Source organism: Bufo bufo, chromosome 3 (genome assembly GCF_905171765.1).
Source record: "Bufo bufo chromosome 3, aBufBuf1.1, whole genome shotgun sequence".
Classification (NCBI taxonomy): domain Eukaryota; kingdom Metazoa; phylum Chordata; class Amphibia; order Anura; family Bufonidae; genus Bufo; species Bufo bufo.
Genome location: NC_053391.1, coordinates 274561907 through 274586243, shown reverse-complemented (window position 1 = coordinate 274586243; position 24337 = coordinate 274561907). Strand labels below are relative to the sequence as shown.

The 24337-nt window shown below is 44.4% G+C and overlaps 1 protein-coding gene across 1 annotated transcript in view; it reads left to right on the top strand.

The window, feature by feature from the left end:
* The window catches only part of KIF21B (kinesin family member 21B), a 1425990-nt gene that overhangs the window by 989525 nt on the left and 412128 nt on the right, over nucleotides 1–24337 (top strand). The window contains exon 32 of the mRNA XM_040424150.1: nucleotides 7343–7480. Within this exon, the coding sequence (XP_040280084.1) occupies nucleotides 7343–7480 (138 nt within the window). The remainder of the gene's footprint in view (nucleotides 1–7342; nucleotides 7481–24337) is intronic.

Genomic DNA, 24337 nt, shown 5'->3' with positions numbered 1-24337 from the left:
AGAAAATCCAGGAGATTTTCCATTCGAGCATTGTTACGGTTGATAAAACATGGGTCCACCACCATGATCCTGAGATCAAACAAAAGTCCATGCAATGGAAGCACAAGGGGTCACCATTGCAAATAAATTTTATGTGCAGCAGTCAGATGGAAAGATCATGGCAATAGTTTTTTTCGGATACAAAAGGCGTTTTATTACTAGAATTCATGTCACACAAGACAACAATTACGTTAGACCTATTCTTTAAAGGGGTTGTCTCACTTCAGTAAGGCTACTTTCACACTAGCGTTCGGGTGTCCGCTCGTGCGCACCGTTTGAAGGGGCTCACGAGCGGCCCCGAACGCATCCGTCTGGCCCCAATGCATTCTCAGTGGAGGCGGATCCACTGAGAATGCATCCGCCTGCCAGCGTTCAGCCTCCGCTCCGCTCAGTGAGCGGACACCTGAACGCTGCTTGCAGCGTTCGGGTGTCCGCCTGGCCGTGCGGAGGCGAGCGGATCCGTCCACACTTACAATGTAAGTCAATGGGGACGGATCCGCTTGAAGATGACACTATATGGCTCAATCTTCAAGCGGATCAATTCCCCATTGACTTTCAATGTAAAGTCTGAACGGATTCGCTCAGGCTACTTTCAGACTTAGAAAATTTTCTAAGTAATAATGCAGACGGATCCGTTCTGAACGGATGCAAACGTCTGCATTATCGGAGCGGATCCGTCTGATGAAACATCAGACGGATCCGCTCCGAACGCTAGTGTGAAAGTAGCCTTAGTGGTATTTATCATGTAGAGAAAGTTAATACAAGGGACTTACTAATGTATTGTTATTACCCATATTGTCTCTTTTGCTGTCTGGATCAATTTTTTCATCACATTATATATTGCTCGTTTTCATGGTTACAGACCACTCTGCAATCCATCAGTGGTGGTCGTGCTTGCACAGTATAGGAGAAAGAGTCAGCCTCTCTGGTGGCCGGGACCATGGGAGCGCACATACAGTAGGCTAGTGCTTTTTCCTATATTGTGTAAGCCCGACCACCACTGATGGATTGCAGAGTGGTATGTAACCATGGAAACGAGCAGTGTATAATGTGATAGAAAAATTAATCCAGCCAGCAAAGAAGGCAAAATGGATAATAACAATATATTAGTAAGTGGCTTGTATTAACTTTCTCTACATGATAAATGCCACTTTCCGAAGTGAGACAACAATGAAGGCATTATGTGAGAGAAGCGGTAAGAGGGTTCCTGAGGGCATCCGATCACTGGAGGTGAAGTGGAATTAGTGTGTTGAAGTCAAGGGGGATTACAATCAAAAGTAGTAAATTAAATTTTCTCTGAAAATTTAGTTTTCACATTCAGGTAGATAATTAATTTAACACCCCTCGTATACTAGCATTCTATTACTCCCTGTCATAGGTGCCTTATTGTGGGGGTACCAATCGAAGGACAAAGGCAATGCACCTCTCTAACCATTCAGACTTCCGGTCATTATTGACTGCAGCATCAGTTTGGTCGCTAAGGCCCCTTTCACACGGGCGAGCATTCCGAGCTGATGCGATGCGTGAGTTGAACGCATTGCACCCGCACTGAATCCCGACCCATTCATTTCTATGGGGCTGTTCACATGAGCAGTGATTTTCACGCATCACTTGTGCGTTGCGTGAAAATCGCAGCATGTTCTATATTCTGCGTTTTTCACGTAACGCAGGCCCCATAGAAATGAATGGGGTTGTGTGAAAATCGCAAGCATCCGCAAGCAAGTGTGGATGCTGTGCGATTTTCATGAACGGTTGCTAGGAGATGGAGACCCAATCATTATTATTTTCCCTTATAATATGGTTATAAGGGAAAATAATAGCATTCTGAATACAGAATGCATAGTAAAATAGCGCTGGAGGGGTTAAAAAATAAATAAATATTTAACTCACCTTAATCCACTTGATCGCGCAGCCGGCATCTCCTTCTGTCTTCATCTTAGCTGTGTACAGTAACAGGACATGTGGTGACGTCACTCCGGTCATCACATGGTCCATCACATGATCCATCACCATGGTAAAAGATCATGTGATGGATCATGTGATGACCGGAGTGACATCACCACAGGTCCTGTTACTGCACACAGCTAAGATGAAGACAGAAGAAGATGCCGGCTGCGCGATCAAGTGGATTAAGGTGAGTTAAATTATTTTTTAGTTTTTTTTAACCCCTCCAGCGCTATTTTACTATGCATTCTGTATTCAGAATTCTATTATTTTCCCTTATGACCATGTTATAAGGGAAAATAATACAATCTACAGAATACCGATCCCAAGCCCGCATTAGAATGTTTTGCACTCGTGCTGAAAAATCGCACGTGTTCCCGCAACGCACCCGCACCTTTTCCCGCAACGCCCGTCTGAAAGAGGCCTAAGAGTTTATGGTTACATTGTAGTTCACACCTGCAAGCCCAGGAGGAAGCATGGTATGGAAAATAAATATAAGGTTGACACCTGCACTCCGTTAAGAGGTGTGATGCCCCTTGGTAGGTGAATGTTCACACTATCATATAGCTAGTACCACAACACTCATCAGTTTATTTTAAGCAGAAAATTTTATGATGCATATAGTCACAGACAAACGTAAAATATGATTGCTACAATGAATACTCATTACAATTGGACGTTTTGGTCGTAAGACCTTCTACAGCGCAATGAGTCAGGAACAAAGGGGGAGTTGTGGATGTCTGGGTTGTAAAGATGTGAATAGCAACATATATTTGTAGATTACGTCACTAGAATGCATCCTGGAGGTTTGTCCTAATTAATTTTTGAAGAGCTACACTCCAAGATGTAAGTCTGCTTTGACACTGGCGTTTTGGCTTTCAGTTTGTGAGATCCGTCATGGGCTCTCACAAGCGGTCTAAAACGGATCAGTTTTGCCCTAATGCATTCTGAATGGAAAAGGATCCACTCAGAATGCATCAGTTTGCCTCCTTTTAGTCTCCATTCCGCTCTGAAGGCGGACACCAAAACACTGCCTGCAGCATTTTGCTGTCCACTTGATGAAACTGAGCCAAACGGATCCGTCCTGGCACACAATGTAAGTCAATGGGGATGGATCTATTTTCTCTGACAAAATCTGGCACAATAGAAAACGGATCGGTCTCCCATTGACTTTCAATGGAGTTCATGACGGATCCGTCTTGGCTATGTTACAGATAATACAAACGGATCCGTTCATGATGGATGCATGCGGTTGTATTATTGTAACGGATCTGTTTTTGCAGATCCATGATGGATCCTCCCAAAACACGAGTGTGAAAGTAGCCTAAGATTTGCTTGGTTTGTTCCATCTGAACATTGACTGGATCTTCCTAGGAGCCTGGTGATCATTAAAAGGAGTCTGTCATGTAAATCTTTCTAATATAACTACCAGCAATGGCCATCATGACGATGTAGGTGGAAGCTTTGGGAGGTTAGGGAGGAGCAGACAGCAGAGAAGGGAGAAGCAGGAAAGCCTGCTTGGGTGCCATTTTGGTGAAGGCCAATGCTGGTAGTTATATTAGTGAAATTTACATGACACACTACCTTTAAGAAATACCTTGGATATCTGCAGATGATATTCAGTAAATGCTGTTATTTTCCAAAAATATTTTCCTCCTTCAAAGGACTTCATTTGAGATTTAGGAGATTTCCTGCAGCATTTTGCTGTCCACCTGAAGAAGCGGAGCCAAACTGATCCGTCCTGACACAATGTAAGTCAATGGGGATGGATCAGTTTTCTCTGGCACAATAGAAAACTGATCCGTCTTTCAATGGTGTTCAAGACGGATCCGTCATGGCTATAGAAGACATAATACAACCGGATCCGTTCATGACGGATGCATGCGGTTGTATTATTGTAACGGAAGCATTTTTGCAGATCTATGACGGATCCGCCAAAAATGCTAGTGTGAAAGTAGCCTTACTCAAGTCTTCTATTTTTATCTTCCCTGGTCTCAACAAACTGCACAATAAACTTTACAAGACAGTATTTGAGCGGCTCTGCAAATATAGAGCTTTAGAGAGGGGTATTCTCTCCCTTCCTTATTCTATTTTGAATTCACCACTTTCTGACATCAAGTTGGCCTTTATGCACGGCTGGGAGGTAGATTTGGGAGAGACCCTCATATTGGAGCAGTGGCATGAATGCTGTACAACGATCAGTAAGAGAAGCTGCCAGAATGGAGACCTCTTTAAAGATACAGTACTTCACTGAGTTTATATGGTACCTTCTAGATCACACCTCATTTATCCAGTGGTTTCTCCTTTATGTTTTAGAGGTTGCCAAGAAACCAGTAACAACCTTCATGTTTGGTGGACTTGTCCCATAGTGAGACAATTCTGGACCAACATCAAAAGAGGACTATTTGAAGTGTTTAGGAAGGATCTCCCCTTGTCCTCACCTGTATATCTGCTAGGCCTTAAACTGCCAACATTTAACCATACTGCCTATAAGTTTCTACAATATATTCTAATGTCCACAAGGATTCATGTTGCATCCAGGTGGCAGTCTCCCTCACTTTAGGTATCAGAGGTTATTCTCAGAGTCAACCGCATTGCGTTATATGAAAAATTAAATGCCACTTTGAATGATACCAGGGAACGAGGCTCGCAAATATGAAATCCCTGGTTAAACTGTGCCAACTCTCCTAACAGTATTTCTTATCTCTCTAAATATTTGCTTTAGTATATGGAAGACTTGACTGTTTGTCGTCGTTCCTCCCCCCCTCCTTCCTTATTCCTTTTATTTTCTGACTGGGAGAGTCGCGAGAGCTGAACCCTTTGTACTCTGTACTCCTTTATTCATGTAACTCGATAGTATTCAATAACGCTAGAGATCTACTATCATTTATACTGTAATCATTTGTATGCCTTGTACATTTTCTCCATCTTTGCTAGTATACCAATAAATATGTTTTGAAGCATACGGTGACTGGTAAGATTAAATTCACTACAGTTTACATCATGCACCTTTCTAACAGGTCAGAGAATAACATTTTTTGTAGGAATTCTTCTTTAAGATTGGTATTGATTTCGTCTTCATTATTGATAAATGCAATCCCTAAAGTGACGTTCACATGACCAGTAGTTATTTCTGTTGTTCTGCCTCGTTAGAGGAGCAGAACAATGACAATAACAGAAGTGTTGGATTCAACACATAACGGATTACCCCATTGACTATAATGGCGTCCATTTGGTTTTCATTTAGGTTTCAGATTTTTTTTGTGGGGAAAAAAGTCTTCAATGTGGGACTTTTTGTCCACTTTTTTTGGCGTAAACCGTGATGAAGGCTCCAAGCAGAGCCTGCAACACAGGTGTGAACATGCTGCAAGGCTTGATTCACATTGGTACTGGTGATGGGTGCAATCCATCAATGGTGCTCATGTTTGCACACTATAGGAAAAATGCTGGCACTGCTGGTGACCGGGACCGTTGGAGCACACATAGGCTTGTGCTTTTTTTTTATAGTGTGCAAGCACAGCCAATCTGATGGATTGCAGGGTGTTCGTAACCATAGAAACGAGAAGTGATGGAAAAATAAATCCAGCTAGCAAAGGAAGCAATATGGGCAATGACAGTACATTAGTAAGTGGATTGTATTAACTTTCTCTTCATGATAAATGCTACAGTATTTTCTGAAGTGACAAAACCACTTTAAGAGAAGGGCAGTGAACAGGAACGCCATGGAGAACTCACATGGAGCGCCACTTCCTCTTCAAACAGCTGATCGGTGCGGGTGCCAGTTGTTGGACCCTCAGCAATCAGATATTGTTGACCTATCTTGACTATAGGTCATCAATAAAAATGGCAGGACAACCCCTGTTACTAAAAAATTTTATGGAGAAAAAATCATTACAATAAATACTTTTTACTAAATATCACAAGACAGGATTTGGTATCTCTGTAATCATAACTTGTACAATATAGTAAACGCTTTATTTATGGTAATCCGTAAACAGCATAAATAAATAAAAAAATCCTTCATTAACCCATAATGAAAGTTGATTTTACTTATGTATGACAAAACAACCTGACATAAGAAAAAACTTACGGTATAGCAGTTATGGCTATGAATATGAAGGGCCAGGAGGGAAGTCCCACATAATTTACCTGTTTGGAACCCCGAAATTCCTGATGACAGCCCTAGGTAGAGTACAGCAAGTATTGTACAAATTTGAAACGAGACTTTGGGTTCTTACTTTAGAAAGTCAGTGGAGTGGAACTTCTTATTTTAATAGTTACTGTATTTTTCACTTTATAAGACACACCTGATGATAAGAAGCACCCCAGGTTTTAGAGGAGGAAAAAAATATTTTTCATCAGACCTCATATCAGATCCTCAGATCAGACCCCCCATAAATATCAGTACATCTGATCAGACCCCCATATCAGGACATCACATCAGACCCACATATCAGCCCTCCATGTCAGATCCCATCAGATCTTATATCAGCCCTTTATTTCAGACCCCCATCAGACCTCATATCAGCACTCAATGTGAGACCCCTATCAGACCTCAGATAAGCCCTTTATTTCAGACCAGACCTCAAATTAGCCCTCATTGTCAGAACCCCCATCAGACCTTATATCAGCCCTCATTGTCAGACCCCCCCAATCAGAGTTCCTTGCCAGAACCCCCATCAGACCTCACATCAGAATAAAATCAAAAACTTCTCTTACCCCTCCTGCGCCAGTGGCGCTCCCATGTCTTCTCCGGCCACGCTGCAATGTCAACTGACTGAGTGCAACGTCAGGTCATAGTGTGTGCACTACGTCCTGACGCTGTACGGGGTCATGACAGTGCAGCGCGGGCCCCAGGAATCAAGTCCGGGAGGGTGAGTATTACAAGCGCTTGCAGCGCTTTGCTCCCTACTCCCGGCACCTAAAGCATACTAGTGAGCGCTTTCATAATGGAAGCGCTAACTACTATTCGCTTTATAAGACACACAGCCATTTCCCCCCCACTTTTGGGGGGAAAAGGTGCGTCTTATAAAGCGAAAAATACGGTAACATCATTAGTACAGTTGGAAAAAAGACATATATCCATTAAGTTCAGCCAAAGGATGGGTAAAGATTAAAGGGGGAGCGAGAAGCCAGAATTTTACACTTTTACAAAAGCATTAAATGGGTTGCCTCACTGCTTCAAATGGCAATTTTCATATATACAAAGTAAATACAAAGCACTTACTAATGTATTGTGATTGGTCATATTACCTGATTAATTTCACACATTCTTCCTAATACAAGTTGCTTAACATACAGTGAACCGTTTTTCTTCAGCCTGCAGCATTAATAATACTTTATATTTTCTACCATTCAGGGGGGGTGATTTCTCCTGTAGGCAATCAAAAAGGTTCCAGGACAGCCCCACTCCAATGTGTAGCTATAGCCGAAGGGCATACAAAGCCTGTCCTCTGCGTAGATGCTACTGAAGAACTATTATTTACTGGATCAAAAGGTGAGCAAAAATAATGATATAAGACTTTAAATATCACCAAATGAAATGGATTTTCAGCAATACTGTACATAGAGTTATTTTTAAGCATGATTGCTTAGTTCTTGGATCCAATGCAACCAACGTTTGACTCTAATCTCCATACAGCTTGTATGTTCTTTGTTATATGTGTGGGTTTTTTCTAGGTTCTCCTGTTTCTGGAAGAAAAAAAATATATGGTGTCTTTCCAGGATAGGTGACTGCGGGTGCAGTTCTCCTGGATACCGCTCAAAGGAGTGAAGCACAAGTGAAGAAGGGGAGCAGTAACGAATAAAACTTAACTTTTAATATGTCTATTCTCCCTGGGTAGGGAATAAAAGACCCCTTACAAACAAAAAATGAGTTGCGCGTCCAGTGATATGTGAGCGTGTGCCAACGCGTTTCATTGATCTAACATATCTTGGTCCGCTTTCATAAGTCTAAGGCCCCATAAATCGTCAGGGGACACAGGGCTTATTATTATGGCTCCTGTCAGTCTACCTATTGCAACTGTATAAAAGGTATTACAATATTGCAAGTATATGGGGGTATTACATTGAAGACTTATGAAAGCGGACCAAGATATGTTAGATCAATGAAACGCGTTGGGACACACTCACATATCACTGGACGCGCAACTCATTTGCGCTTGTCCACCCTTCATTTTCATTTATTCATATTTTGCGGCACACGCAATTTATTACGGTTTTACACCTCTACTTGCCTTGATACTTAGGGCTCCACCCCTGGTCACCCTGCTTTAGGGTCACATAGGGACTCCTTATCAGGGCAAGGTTCCGGACGGGGCCACCCCTTGCGGGGCACGGACTCCGTGTTAGGTCACTAGGGCCGGATAGGTCAAGCAGGGTGGTACTAGGGTAAGTTTCTCTGGTGAGACTGCTCTAATACCAGATCTGACTGATATTTCGGATATCCTCTTTCCTATGGACATCTGATGAACGACTGACCTGCTGCACGTGACCACCTCCTGCACTAACCCACTATACGTGGCCAACAAGTGAGGCCTCTTTAAGAATTGGTAAAACCTTTCCATTTCTTATCAGCTTGGTCCTAATACCCTATCTTGGGACTAGGATTAAGGGATCTTACGGTCTATCCCCCATGGGCCTCTGCGACGCCATTCGCAGGCCTAGGGAGGACGACACCTGATTTGGTGTGCAAGACAACACTTGCGGCACACCAACCCAGGATCTACGTCTGTCATTGTGTGTTTTTTTGTTTATAAGGGGTCTTTTATTCCCTACCCAGGGAGAATAGACATATTAAAAGTTAAGTTTTATTCGTTACTGCTCCCCTTCTCCTGTTACTGTCCACACTTCAAAGTCTGAGCTACACTTCTAGTCTGAGTAGTGACTCCCCTCTCCAGTTGACTGAACATAGCATGTTATAATCATTAGCCCGGCTGTTCTGTTCGTATTGGCTATACAATTGTACTGTTCGGGTCAGTCTGTTAATAAAAAAATATATATATAGCGCTATAAATATATAATATTCTATTTCCTCATTTCACTGGTTCTCTTCTGGCCCTTTGTTTACCTGCAACAACAACAATCTCTGAGGTTTCTTCATGAATATTTGTGCTCCTCCCCCTACTCTGCAAAGGTAGTGAATATAAGTGCTACCCTTAGTGACATGTCTGCCTGCTGGGATACTCAGCAGCATGAGGTATGTGTAGGTCTACAAGTCCCAGCTGTACAATGATACTGCTGATACACACAGGATCTTCCCCTGACCTGTTCTCTGTTCTTGTGCAATGCTCTGCAGAACTCATCCAGTCTGCCAGCTCTTTGTCTGCAGGATGAGGAGGGAAGATCCTACACAGGAAAGCCTCCAGCCCTGAGAGTGTGCTGCTGAAGGGGTTAATGTTTCCTGAAGTATTCAGTGAAAGAGAGACACAGGGCAGATCGCAGTGCAGAGGGGCGTGTTCAGCACAGTGACGTCTGGTGTACAGACACACATCTGCTCTCTCAGGCTTGTGCATGAAACATTATCAGAGCAGGGAGAGAAGTTGACATCACAGGTCATGTGACCCTCAGTGAAATCTGAGAAAGCAGTCACTGCAGATGAAGGAAGTATATTGTAAAGCTCTTACATTTGCCTAGTTAGAAACACACAAAGAACAACAAAGAAATAACTGTGACAACCCCTTTAAGCCATATTCTTATTAGTAAGAAAATCCACAGACTGCTACTAGAGCATCTCAGCTCTGTGTAAATTAGGATTTGTACACATCTTGTTTTTGCTTAAAGGGAACCTATCACGTTGAACAAGATGTTTGAGCTGCAGACATGTTATAGAGCAGGAGGAGCTGAGCAGATTGATATAGTTTTGAGGGAATATATTCAGTATAAGGGCTCATGCACACAAAGTTTTTTTTCCTCATCCGATCTGCATTTTGTGTGGTTTGAATGTGGGCCTATTCACTTCAGTGGGGCCGCAAAAGATGTGGACAACACTCTTTGTGCTGTCCGCATCCATATGTCCATTCTGTTGCACCCACAAAAAAATAGAACATGTCCTATTCTTGTCTGCATTACAGACAAGGATAAACCCGTTCTATAGAGGGCAGCACATTCCGTTCCGCAAAATGCAGAATACTCGTGGCCGGTATCTGTGTTTTGCAGATCTGCAATTTGTGGACAGCAAAACAGGCTATGGTTGTATGCATAAGCCCTAACTTATATTTGATTCAATTAAATTCCTGCTCATTCTAGGCTTTGAAGTCAAGGAGGCGGTCCTGTAAATACCTGACAGCCTTCCCTCTGTTTATATAGAGCTAGCTGTTAATCACTGATAAGACCTCCTTGACTTTGAAGCCCAAAATGAGCATGTCCTGGATCTAAAAGAGCAGCTTGCAACAATAAGACCTACTGGTCCCATGGAATGGAGTTTATTGCTCACTGAGGACCATGTTTTTATTGAACACACCATGTAAACATTCACAGTGCAGGTGGAAAAAGTATGTGAACCCCTAGACTAATGATATCTCCAAGAGCTAATTGGAGTGAGGTGTAAGCCAACTGGAGTCCAATCAATGAGATTAGATTGGAGGTGTTGGTTACAGCTGCCCTGCCCTATAAAAAACCACACACCAGTTCTGGGTTTGCTTCTTCACAAGAAGCATTGCCTGATGTGAATGATGCCTCGCACAAAAGAGCTCTCAGAAGACCTACAATAAAGAATTGTTAACTTGCATAAAGCTGGAAAGGGATATAAAAGTATCTCCAAAGCCTTGCTGTTCATCAGTCCACGGTAAGACAAATGTCTATAAATGGAGAAAGTTCAGCACTGCTGCTACTCTCCCTAGAAGTGGCCGTCCTGTAAATATGATGGCAAGAACACAGCGCAGACTGCTCAATGAGGTGAAGAAGAATCCTAGAGTGTCAGCTAAAGACTTACAAAAGTCTCTGGCATATGCTACCATGCTGACCAAAAAAAAAACATTGCTGCATGTTTACAGTTTGCACAAGAGCACCTGGATGTTCTACAGCAGTACTGGAAAAAATTTCTGTGGACAGATGAAACCAAAGTTGAGTTGTTTGGAAGGAAACACACAACACTATGTGTGGAGAAAAAAGAGGCACAGCACACCAAAATCAAAACCTCATCCCAACTGGGAAGTATGGTGGTGGGTGCATCATGGTTTGGGGCTGCTTTGCTGCATCAGGGCCTGGACGGATTGCTATCATTGAAGGAAAAATGAATTCCCAAGTTTATCAAGACATTTTGCAGGAGAACTTAAGGCCATATGTCCACCAGCTGAAGCTCAACAGAAGATGGGTGTTGCAACAGGACAACGACCCAAAGCATAGAAGTAAATCAACAACAGAATGGCTTAAACAGAAGAAAATACGCCTTCTGGAGTGGCCCAGTCAGAGTCCTGACCTCAACCCGATTGAGATGCTGTGGCATGACCTCAAGAAAGCGATTCACACCAGACATCCCAAGAATATTGCTGAGCTGAAACAGTTCTGTAAAGAGAATGGTCAAGAATTACTCCTGTGCACGTCTGATCTGCAACTACAGGAAACGTTTGGTTGAAGTTAATGCTGCCAAAGGAGGTTCAACCAGTTATTAAATTCAAGGGTTCACATACTTTTTACACCTGCACTGTGAATGTTTACATGGTGTGTTCAATAAAAAACATGGTAACATTTAGTTCTTTGTGTGTTATTAGTTTAAGCACACTGTGATTGTCTATTGTTGTGACTTAGATGAAGATCAGATCACATTTTATGACCAATTTATGCAGAAATCCATATCATCCCAAAGGGTTCACATACTTTTTCTTGCAACTGTACTTCCAAATTATTGATGGGAGGTAGTGATATAAAATCCTACCTTGCTGATATATCTGTCCCTAAGTTGTCACCTGGACAAGCCCTTAGAATTGGAGGAACTTGGGAAGGCTTTTAGATCGTTCCCCAATGAGAATGCCTTCCGTCAGAATTTCAAAAGATACCAAGAGATCACCCTTCTTCATTTACTAGATACCCTTTAATGATGCTTTGAGATTGGGGACATTGCCGGCATCTATGCAGGAAGTGGTGGTGTAAAAATACTAGCAAAGGTACTGGCCAATCGGCTTAGCAAGGTTAATACTTCCCTCATACATAAAGACCAATCTGGCTTTATGCCTGACAAGAGTACCTCCATTAACCTTCGTAGACTCTTTTTTAATTATTTGCAAAGGCCTGTTGACACTGAGGGATGCCAGGCAATAATATCTTGACAGCGTGGATTGGGAATACTTGGGGGCGGTTATGGAGACCATGGGGTTTAGCCAGGGATTTATGTCCTGGGTTAAGCTACTATATAGTTCACCAGTGGCAAGGATTAGGACGAATGGGGAACTTTCTGCACAATTTACATTGCACAGGGGAACGAGACAGGGCTGCCCTTTATCCCCTCTATTTGCAATTGCCATTGAACCCCTGGCCTGCCTTTTATATTCTTCTCCTGCATGGGAAGGGTTCCCCCTGGGCTCGAGTGAGGAAAGAGTGTCCCTGTACGCCGATGACATGCTCCTATATGTCAGAAATTTGGAACACTCCATTAACCCCATTATGCATGATATTATTGAATTCAGGAAACTGTCAGGGCTGACTATCAATTAGGACAAATCTGTAATTCTTCCACTTGATCCCCTTCTGTCTCAGATGGCTTTGACCCAACTCCAACTGCAGATAACCCGCAGCTTTAAATATCTGGGCGTTGTGATCACACCTATATTTACTGATTACGTTAAAACCAACATTGATTACCTAATTGTTAAATTTATAGGAAAAGTCAATGCCAGGTGTAAATTACCTCTCTCGGTGGTCGGCCGTTGTAATTTAATTAAAAAGATACTCATGCCTCTGCTTTATGTATTGCACAACTCCCCCGTATGGATTCCCCAGCAGATATTCTACAAGATTCAGGGTATTTTCTGCTCCTTGGTGTGAAAAAAACAACAAACCAGATTCCGCCTGGAAACCCTTCAAAGGGGCAAGGAGGAGGGAGGCCTTGGCATTATTTCATTGCAGCACAATTACAACACCTTAAGAAGTGGGGACAGCATTCAAAGCTGGGACTCTCGGTGAGGATCGCCTCTTTTATTATGAAGCAAAAGGTGCCCATCACTATGACAGAGCTGGGGAGGCCACACTTTTACTCTGGGAGCTACCCCACCATTTCTCTAATACCGAAAGTTTGGTCTAGGTTTAAATAAATGATCGGGCTTGAGGGATTACATGGCCATACTCCCTTATGGCGCAATCCACAATTATCAGAAATGTTTACACTAGAAGTCTTTTCCCCTTGGGAAGAAAGGGGCATTCTTTTTCTTTATCAGATACATACAGGAGAGGGTATGAAATCATTCACAAAGCTCCAGCTGGAGTTTCTTATTCCTAAAACTGTATTTTACCAATACGTTCAATCAGGGGCGTAGTTAGGTCAAAAAATTTGGGGTTTGAGCCTGTTACTGGAGTTGAGTGTGTAAGTCACGCACCTGCGCCTGAGCACTGATTTAAAGTTAAGTTACTGCAGGATACGGATTACTGAGGGGATGATCTGTGGGGTTGCCCAGACGGCTAGGCCCTTCACAGTAGTTATTAACCCCTTTCAGCAGTCCTCCATTGACTGAAGGGGGACTGCTGAAAGGGGTTAATAACTACTGTGAAGGGGGAATGCTGAAAAGGGTTAATAACTACTGTGAAGGGGGACTGCTGAAGGTCGTTGGGAACATGGCTTCATGTGGTGGGGCGTGGCTTTACAGGGCGTATACAGTGGGCTTGTGCCCCAGATGCTTGTGCCCGCTAAATTATGGCAATATGCAAGGAAGGTTTACGGTCCCTGGATTGGAGTCTGCGGCGCTGACGAGGATTGTGTGCGGGGAACAGATGGTCCATGTTGGGGCAAGTGACCTGATTCCTTGGTGCTCCCCCATGGACCTTTGCCTGATGCAATTTACACACCTGATTGCATATTTCTTTTACATCCTAGCATAAAGCTTACTCTTACAACGTGCTTGTCATGGAACAATGCACTGCGAGTGTCTCTGTCTATTTTTGGACAAGGTACAGTCCTGATCAAAAGTTTAAGACCACTTGAAAAAATGGCAAAAAATCTTATTTTACATTGTTGGATCTTAACAAGGTTCCAAGTAGAGCTTCAACATGCAACAAGAAGAAATGAGAGTAAGACAAAACATTTTTTGAGCATTCAATTAATTGAAAATAATGATGAAACTGAAACAGGCTGTTTTTCAGCTGATTAAAATTTTTGGACCACATGCCTTTAAAAGGCCAAATCTGTGCAAAGATATGGATTCATTGTCATTTTCTGTCAGGTAGTCACACGTTGTGATGGCAAAGGCAAAAAAACTCTCCCTTTTTAAATGTGGTCGGGTTGTTGAACTGCATAAGAGGGTCCTCTCAGAGCGCGCCATAGCTGCTGAGGTGGGGACGCAGTAAGACAGTCATTTGGAATTCTTAAATGATCCTGAGGGTTATGGAACAAAAAAAGTCAAGTGGAAGACCCAAAAAAATTCATCAGCACTTAGCCGGAGGATCCAATTGGCTGTTCCGTCAAGACACTGGACGCTCCTCGACCCCAAATTAAGGCCTTTACTGGTGCTCATTGCAGCCCCATAACCATCAGACTGGCATTTGAGACTGAAGGGCTTTCAAAAACAAAAAACGTCTTCAAAGACCTCGTCTCCTTGAATGCCACAGAACTGCTCGTTTGGGACTTTGCAATGAGAGCACCAAACATGGGGACATTCAAAGGTGGAAGAAAGTTTTAAAAACCTTGATGGTCCTGATGGGTTTCCAACATTACTGGCATGACTAGCAGATCCACCTGAGATGTTTTCTACGGCACCACAGTGAAGGTGGGCGCCATAATGGTCTGGGGTGCTTTTTCCTTCAGTGGAAACAAGGAGCTTCAGGAAAGTGCAGGGGCATCAAACGGCCGCTGGCTATGTCCAGATGTTGCAGAGAGCATTCCTCATGACTCAGGGCCCTCATCTGTGTGGTAACAACTGGGTTTTTCAACAGGACAACGCTAAAGTAGACAATGCCTGCAGGACAAGGGACTTCTTCCAGGACAATAACATCACTGAGCCAAAAGGCCCATCCTGCGTGTTCCCCTGATCTAAAATCCAGTTGAGAACCTTTGGGGATGGATGGCAAGGGAAGTTTACAAAAATGTACAACAGTTCCAGACAGTAGATGGCCTTCGTGCGGCCGTCTTCACCACTTGGAGAAATGTTCCCACTCACCTCATGGAAACGCTTGCATCAAGCATGCCGAAACGAATTTTTGAAGTGATAAACAATAACGGCAGAGCTACTCATTACTGAGTTCATGTTTGGAAGTTGGATTTCTGTTTTTGGGGGGTTTAGTTTTTTTGGGAGGTGTGGTCCCTAAACTTTGATCAACTGAAAAACAGCCTGTTTCAGTTTATTCGTTGTTTTCATAAAAAAAATGTGCTCAAAAAATGTTTTGCTCACTCCCCATTTCTTCTTGCTGCAGGTTGAAGCTCTACTTTGGAACCTTGTTAAGATCCCAGCCATGCTAAATATGATTTTTTTTGCCATTTTTTAAGTGGTCTTAAACTTTTGATCAGGGACTGTATGACATAGTCGTCTCTCTGCAGAATTATTATTATTATTTGGGGGGGGGTCTCTGCCATTGTCCTGTGAGCTAAGCATAGGGAGAGACATGGCAAGCAGTCATGCGTTAGCGACAGAGTTGCTAAAAACAACTAATAGAAGAATATTGGAGAGGGAGAGTTCAGGGAGACTTAGGGCTCATGCACACAGCCATTTCTCGCAGTTTGCAGTCCTCAATGCGCGGAAAACATCCGTGCGGATCTAAACTTATTCAACTTGCATGCACTACTTTTTTTGCAATGCGGAGGCATGGAGAGAAACCCCACGGAAGAACTCCTTAGTGCTTCCGTGGGGTTCCGTGCCTCCATTCCACACCACACCTTCCGGATTGCAGACCCACTGCGGGCTGCAATAAGAGCACTGCCGAGCAACAGCCATGTGCATAAGCCCTTATTCTGTGTCAGTTTTATTTATTTATACATTTACTTATTCCTACATCAGCCATAAACTAAGATATGTAATTCAATCTCAATAAGATGGAAACCTTTATTATTCACTACCAGCCTGCCAACCAATACCATCCAGTGTACCCCTTAGAGGGGGGCAGGTATTAATGATTACCATTATCATCTTTTGCTGACTTGACTTCTTCCTAATCAACCATCAAAGTCTCCATCTCCTAGAAAAGTCAGCAAGATGCAGAGATAGGAGGAGCTGGATGTTCCTGATGACATATTCTCATAGATATTAGATGATGTGGAAAAGGAGGAAAAGCAGATGGCAGAAGGGCTCCCACCTGTAGGCAGATGAGCGCTGGGTTTAAAGAAGTGGGTATGCCAGAGCTGATTACTATTCTGAGTTTACTGTCAAATAGCCTGCAGGAGCAATAATTAGCACATTGTGCAACCACCTAACCAGACAAATCCCATACCAGCAACAGCCCCTGTTTTCTGATGGAATATGGCAAAAACTGTGGCTGGTGGTATTGCAAAAGAATCACATTTTAGAAAAATAATTTACATTTTGGGAATGCATAAAATTGTGCCACATTTACAACAACTAAGTGGTACTGCAGCAACTGCGCTACTAGCAGTTTGGCCAGGTGGTAGCTCAGCTTGCATTCAAGCTAATTGCTTGTTGCAAATAGTTTTCTCAAGGCTACACATTCTGTAGATGTCTCACAAAGGAGCACAGGACAAGAAAAGAGCGGAGTCTTAGCACTAGAAGAAGCAGCTGATAATGATGGCAAGGACACTGTACTGCTTAGGGATGCAGGCACAAAGAAGACCAGGAGAAGAAAGACAGACTTTTTCAGATTCCGATTCATGGCCTGTTCTATTTTCCCAGGCCCAGTTCTATTTCGCTGCAATAGAGCAGATCAGGTCCTATCCAGTTTTTTGGAAGGTTTGGGCTTTTTATTGCCACCTTGGCCACCCGCCATCATCCTCTAATGCCCTCTCCTCCTCAGCACCCCGATAACAGCTCTCAGGCCTTGTCAACACACAATCATTGCCATAGTCCTTACCCTCCCCGCAACTTTTATTAGATGATGATATGTCATCATGGCTTCTTGGTCCCACTCCTGATTCCCCTGATCTGTTTTGGCCTGAGTGCCACTGTTGCTACCACTGTCCCTACTGCCACTACCATGGCTACAGTGCCACTACTAATACTACTACTGGCCTGATGACTGGTGCAGCTACTGATGCTACTACCCACATTCTTACTCTCAGATGATGAGGCCTGGGTCTTTCATTTTCCACCCTTCCGTTTCCTATAAATGAAAAGTCACGGGTTTATTACATACACAGTTTATTAAATAATGCTAGCAAAATCACATGTGTTTTTCTCTTTAATTTAAAGACAGAAGGGCAAATTAAATGCCCCTTACCCTTCTCCCTATGGCTGCTGCCCCATACTGTAATGTCTCCTTGTGGCTGCTGCCCCCACTGTAATGTCTCCTTTTGTGGCTGCTGCCCCCATACTGTAATGTTTCCTTGTGGCTGCTGCCCCCACTGTAATGTCTCCTTTTGTGGCTGCTGCCCCATACTGTAATGTCTCTTTGTGGCTGCGCTGCTGCCCCCATACTGTAATGTCTCCTTGTGGCTGCTGCCCCTGACACTGTAATGTCTCCTTGTGGCTGCTGCCCCGGCGAACACTGCCATACAGTGTGACAATTAATGTCTCCAAGTTGTGGCTGCCTGGCCGCTGCCCCAAGCCAATGTCTCCTTGTGGCCCCCATAATCCCCATAAAGTATAATGTCTCCTTGTGGCTGCCCTCATATGTCTCCTTGTGGCCTCATACAGTATATCGTCTCCTTGTGGCTGCCTCATACATTATAACGTCTCCTTGTGGCTGCCCTCATACGGTATAATGTCTCCTGCTGGCTGCCCCATACAGTATAACGTCTCCTTGTAGCTGCCCCATACAGTATAACGTCTCCTTGTAGCTGCCCCCATACAGTATAACGTCTCCTTGTGGCTGCCCCCATACAGTATAACATCTCCTTGTGGCCCCCCATACAGTATAACGGTCTCCTTGTAGCTGCCCCCATACAGTATAACTAACGTCTCCTTGTGGCTGCCCCCATACAGTATAACGTCTCCTTGTGGCCCCCCCATACAATATAATGGCCCTTGTGGCCCCCCATACAGACTAATGACTCTTTTATGGCTGCCCCCATACAGTATAACGTCTCCTAGTGTTTTTTTCTTTTAAACAGGTATTTAATCGCGATATATATCGTTATCGCGATAAATTTCTTACTATCTGTCTCAAGGGTGTCAAGAACCACGCCTGACTCCGTTATACCCGGGTCAGGAAGTCACAGCGGTTGGCTGCGCGCTCTATGTAAGATAGGGCTGTTTCCTTATGGTAGCTTTCTGGGTTTGCTTTGCAACCCTTTTTGGCTCACTCAGGGATCCGTAGCTCCTTCTCCTCAGCTGTTCTTGTCCAGCACTCCCAACTTCCTTATATTCCCCTCTCACACTTCTCTGGTTGCCAGATATAGAGCTTCCTGCCTGGACTTCTATACTGACCCTCTGGAGCTGTGTTGCTGCGTTCTCTGGTAGTTGGTCCAGAACGTTACCCTCCGGATCCTGTTGGATCTCTGTGGTCTGCTGTGGTCGTCCACCTGGGTGTATGTGTTTGTCTGTATTGTCTGTCCTCTCCCTTGTGTTTCCCTCTTAGTGTCAGTGGTGCGGACTAGCGATCCACCGGCCCGTTCACTATCTAGGGCTCATTCTAGGGAAAGCCAGGGTTTAGGCACGTGATCGCCGCACGGGTGAGGAACCCGTCTAGGGACGTCAGGGCAGTCAGGTGCCAGTCGCAAGGTGAGTCAGGGAGTCACCACATTTCCCTCTCCCTTGGGCAGGCTTTCCCTTTTCCCTCCCTGTGCGTGACGCCGGTCATTACATTATATCTGGCCCTTATTTTGTGTAGGTAAAAAAATATATATATATATATATATTTTTTTTACCTACTTAGAATCCAGTATGGATCAAATTGCTGCTCTGTCCAAACAATTTCATGGCCTGTCTTTGAAGGTGGCAGGATTGAAGTCGTCGGTCCTCCAGCAACAGCAGCAATTACAACTGACCGCAAGCCCAGCGGTTGCTACTGGTAACCAGGTTGTTGCGGAACCCAAGGTCCTCTCCCTGACAGGTTTTCTGGGGAAGGGACAAGTTTTTGAACATTCCGTGAGGCCTGTAAATTTATATTTTAAACTGCGCCCTTACTCCTCTGGTAATAAAGAACAGCGGTGGGGATTGTTATTTCCCTGCTGCAGGGGGGACCCGCAGTCCTGGGCGTTCTCTTTACCCACTGATTCCCAGGCTCTTCGGTCAGTGGATGAGTTTTTTCGGGGCCTTGGGTCTCATATATGACGACCCTGACGAGTCGCACTGGCTGAATCAAGATTACGGAGACTCCTACAAGGAGAGCGGCCGGTAGAGGAATATTGCAATGACTTCCGTAGGTGGGCTACGGATACCCAATGGAACGACCCGGCTCTCAGGAGTCAGTTCTGCTCTGGGTTATCCGAAAGGGTTAAGGATGCGCTTGCATTATATGAGACCCCCTTTTCCCTTGATGCGGTTATGTCCCTTTCTATCCGAATAGATAGACGCCTTAGGGACAGGTTGAAAAAACCGGAGCAATTGGTAACCCCTCCCAAGCAGCAGTTAGTCTGTACAGACTTAGACGAGCCTATGCAGCTAGGAGGAACTACTCGTCAGGTCCCATCCTCCTGAGGGGTTTGTTTTTTTTGTGGGAGAGAGGGGTCATTTCATAATGTCTGTCCTTCTTTCCTCAGAAATAAAAGACCGTTGGAAAACTAACTAACCCCAGGCTGTGTGGAGGATGGCAGACGGGAGGTATATGTTTCCTCCATACGTACATCGCAATTTGTGTTGCCAGCGGTTATTGTTTTTGGTGTTAAGACGGAGACTATTTCTTTCTTCTAGACAGTGGAGCAGGGGTCAATTTGATAGATGCCCATTTTGCCCGCACTATGGGTTTGTCTCTCTGTACGCTACAGAGACCTATTCCCATATTCGCTATTGAATTCTGCTCCTCTGTCTCAGAGAAACCTCACCCACATTGTTCATAATTTACACCTTCGGTAGGGGACCACCATAACGAGATGCTTTAATGTTATGTTCTGGAGGGGCTTCCCACTCCGGTAGTGCTGGGCCTTCCCTGGTTGGTAGCGCACAATCCAGTGGTGGATTGGCAGGCCAGGGAGATATCGGAGTGGATGTGAGCATTGCAGAGAAAATTGCTTAAATAGCAATTGCTTAGTCGCCTCCATAACTACCCTACCTACATTTATTTCGGATTTTGAGGACGTTTTTTCTGAAAAGGGTTGTCAGAAGTTACCACCTCACCGTCCTTATGATTGCCCGGTTAACCTTATTCCCGGCGCAAAATTACCCAAGACCAGGTTATATAATCTTTCGGGTCAGAGAGACAAGCCATGAAAGATTATATCTCCGAGAGCTTGGCTAAGGGACACATCAGACCCTCTTCTTCACCCGTGGCTGCAGGGTTTTTCTTTCGTTTAAAAAGAAAGATGGGGGCCTGCGTCCTTGCCTAGATTTTCGCGAATTAAATCGGATAACCATCCAAGACCCATACCCTCTTCCTCTCATTCCTGACCTGTTTAACCAGATTGCGGGTGCTAGGTGGTTCTCCAACTTGATCTTAGGGGGGCCTACAATCTGATTCGTATGAAGGAGGGGGATGAGTGGAAGACAGCTTTTAACACCCCTGAGGGGCATTATGAAAATCTAGTTATGCCTTTCGGTCTGACCATGCTCCTGCCGTCTTTCAACATTTCGTTAATTACATTTTTAGTCATCTAATCGGCAGGTTTGTGGTAATATACCTAGATGATATTTTAATTTATTCGTCTGATCTGAAAACACATGAGGTGCATGTCAGACAGATACTGCAGGTCCTACGGACGAATGAATTATATGCTAAAATTGAAAAATGTGTCTTCGCCGTTCAGGAGATACAATTCCTAGGTTATTTTTTATCTGCTGCAGGTTTCCGAATGGATCCTAGGAAGGTCAAGGCAATTTTAGATTGGGATCTTCCTGAGAACCTCAAAGCACTGCAACGGTTCTTGGGCTTCGTAAATTTCTATAGGAAATTCATTAGAAATTATTCAGTTTATTATAAAACCCCTTACTGACATGACTAGGAAGGGGACAGATTTTTCTAAATGTCTGACGCCGCTAAAGTTGCTTTTTCCTCTCTAAAAGAGAGGTTTACCTCGGCACCTGTACTAGTCCAACCTGATGTCTCTCAGCCTTTTATTGTTGAAGTCGATGCGTCAGAGGTGGAGTGGGGGCGGTGCTGTCTCAGGGTCCGTCTCCTGGCAAATGGCGTCCTTGTGCTTTCTTTTCTAAAAAACTATCTGCAGCAGAAAAGAACTACGATATTGGCAATAGGGAACTATTAGCTATTAAACTAGCGTTTGAAGAATGGCGTCACTTTTTAGAGGGGGCAGTCCACCCCGTCACTGTGATTACGGACCACAAAAATCTTCTGTACCTCGAATCAGCTAAGCGTCTCACCCCTAGACAAGCTAGGTGGTCGCTATTTTTTACCAGGTTCAAACTTTGTTATTACTTATCGTCCTGGGGCAAAGAATACCAAGGCTGATGCACTATCTCGTTGTTTCCCTGGAGGGGGTAATGTGAGTGATCCGGTACCCATTCTTCAAAGAGGAGTGGTTGTTTCTGCGGTACACTCTGCTCTGGAGGGGAAGGTGTTAGAGGCCCAGGGGGACGCCCCGGTCTCTTGCCCCTCAGAGAAATTGTTTGTACCGTTGAACCTGCGTTTCTAATTACTAAAGGAACATCATAATTCGGCACTTGCTGGGCACCCGGGTAGTGAAGCAACCTTGGAGCTATTGTCTCGTCGTTTTTGGTGGCCAAGGTTGCGTCAGGATGTATTGGATTTTGTGTCTTCTTGTTCTACCTGTGCGCGCGCAAAAGTTTTGCATACACGTCCTGCAGGGTCTCTATTACCACTCGTCATTCCCAATAGACCATGGACACATCTGTCAATGGATTTATCACTGACTTACCTTTGTCTGCGGGTAAAACAGTTATTTTGGTAGTAGTGGACAGGTTAGCAAAATGGTACACTTCATTGCGTTACCCGCACTACCTAATGCTAAGACTCTTGCTCAGGTATTTATCAGTGAAATCGTGAAGCTTCACGGGGTCCCTTCCGATGTTGTTTCGGATCGGGGGGTACCCAGTTTATTTCTAAATTTTGGAAAGCTTTTTGTTCCCGTTTGGGGGTACACTTGTCCTTTTCCTCAGCTTTCCATCCTCAGTTGAATGGACAGGACTGAGCGCACCAACCAAAACCTGGAGACATATCTAAGATGTTTTGTGTCTGAAAACCAAGAGTTGTGGTCATCATATTTACCGTTAGCTGAGTTTGCCATAAATAATCGTCGTCAGGAATCCACTGGCAAGTCACCATTTCTTGGTGCATATGGTTTTCATCCCCAATTCTGTACTTTCAAAGAGGGGGGGGTCTTCTGGGGTTCCCGAAGAGGAACGGTTTTTCGTCATCTCTTTCATCGGTATGGCAGAAGGTGCAAGCTAACTTGAAAAATATGGGAGGTAAATACAAATGCATGGCTGATAAGAGACGGTCGCCAGGTCCGGACCTAAGAGTGAATGACTATGTGTGGTTGTCTACTAGGAATATTAAATTAAAGGTTCGCTCTTGGAAACTGGGTCCTAGGTTCATTGGCCCTTACAAAATTGTAGCCATCATCAACCCCGTGGCTTTTCGACTGGAGCTACCTCAGACTTTTAAAATCCATAACGTCTTTCATAAGTCGTTACTCAAAAAATATGTTCCACCTCTAGAACCGTCGCCGCTGCCACCCCCTCCTGTTGTTGTGGATGGTAATCTAGAGTTTTAGATATCCAAAATTGTTAATTCTCGTCGGGTCCGCCGCTCTCTTCAATATCTGGTGCATTGGAGAGGTTACGGTCCCGAGGAAAGAATGTGGGTTCCTGCGTCTGAGGTAAACGCCGACAGGCTAGTTCGGGTTTTTCATGCCTCTCATCCGGAGAGACCTGGTCCTGAGTGTCCGGAGGCCCCTCGTAGAGAGGGGGGGTACTGTCACGAGGGTGTCAAGAACCACGCTGACTCCGTTATACCCGGGGTCAGGAAGTCGCAGCGGTTGGCTGCGCGCTCTATGTAACATAGGGCTGTTTCCGTATGGTAGCTTTCTGGGTTTGCTTTGCAACCCTTTTTGGCTCACTCAGGGATCCGTAGCTCCTTCTCCTCAGCTGTTCCTTGTCCAGCACTCCAACCTCCTTATATTCCCCTCTTACACTTCTCTGGTTGCCAGATATAGAGCTTCCTGCCTGGACTTCTATACTGACCCTCTGGAGCTGTGTTGCTGCGTTCTCTGGTAGTTGGTCCAGAACGTTACCCTCCGGATCCCTGTTGGACCTCTGTGGTCTGCTGTGGTCGCCCACCTGGGTGTATGTGTTTGTCTGTATTGTCTGTCCTCTCCCTGGTGTTTCCCTCTTAGTGTCAGTGGTGTGGACTAGCGATCCCACCGGCCCGTTCACTATCTAGGGCTCATTCTAGGAAAGCCAGGGTTTAGGCACGTGATCGCCGCACGAGTGTGGAACCCGTCTAGGGACGTCTGGGCAGTCAGGTTCCAGCTGCAAGGTGAGTCAGGGTCACCACCTTTCCCTCTCCCTTGGGCAGGGCTTTCCCTTTTCCCTCCCTGTGCGTGACGCCGGTCATTACAATATCGTTATCATCTGAATATTTTTGATATCGCCCAACCCTAGAATGACAGGATATATGTGTAGTTTGTAGTAGAATGAACACATATTCCAGAGATACAGGTGTATACCGAATTTCCTGTGCTTCTTAGACATGGAGTGAACAGGATATACTGTATTTTATAGTGGAATAAACACATATTCTTTTTAACCATTCGGGATTAATCTCTGAATGGACGTTTTAGAATGTCCAGTCAGAGATTGCAGCTGCACGCTTCCCATAGAGAAGGCAGGGACTGGTCCTCTGTGTCCCTGCCTTCTAGATCACTGAATACACAGCGCTGAAGGAGCTAAGGAAGTCGTCTGCTGTGTAAATAAAAAAAGCATTTTATAGAAATAAAAAATAAAAACTTTTACATGTAAAAAAAGCTCCTTGGTAT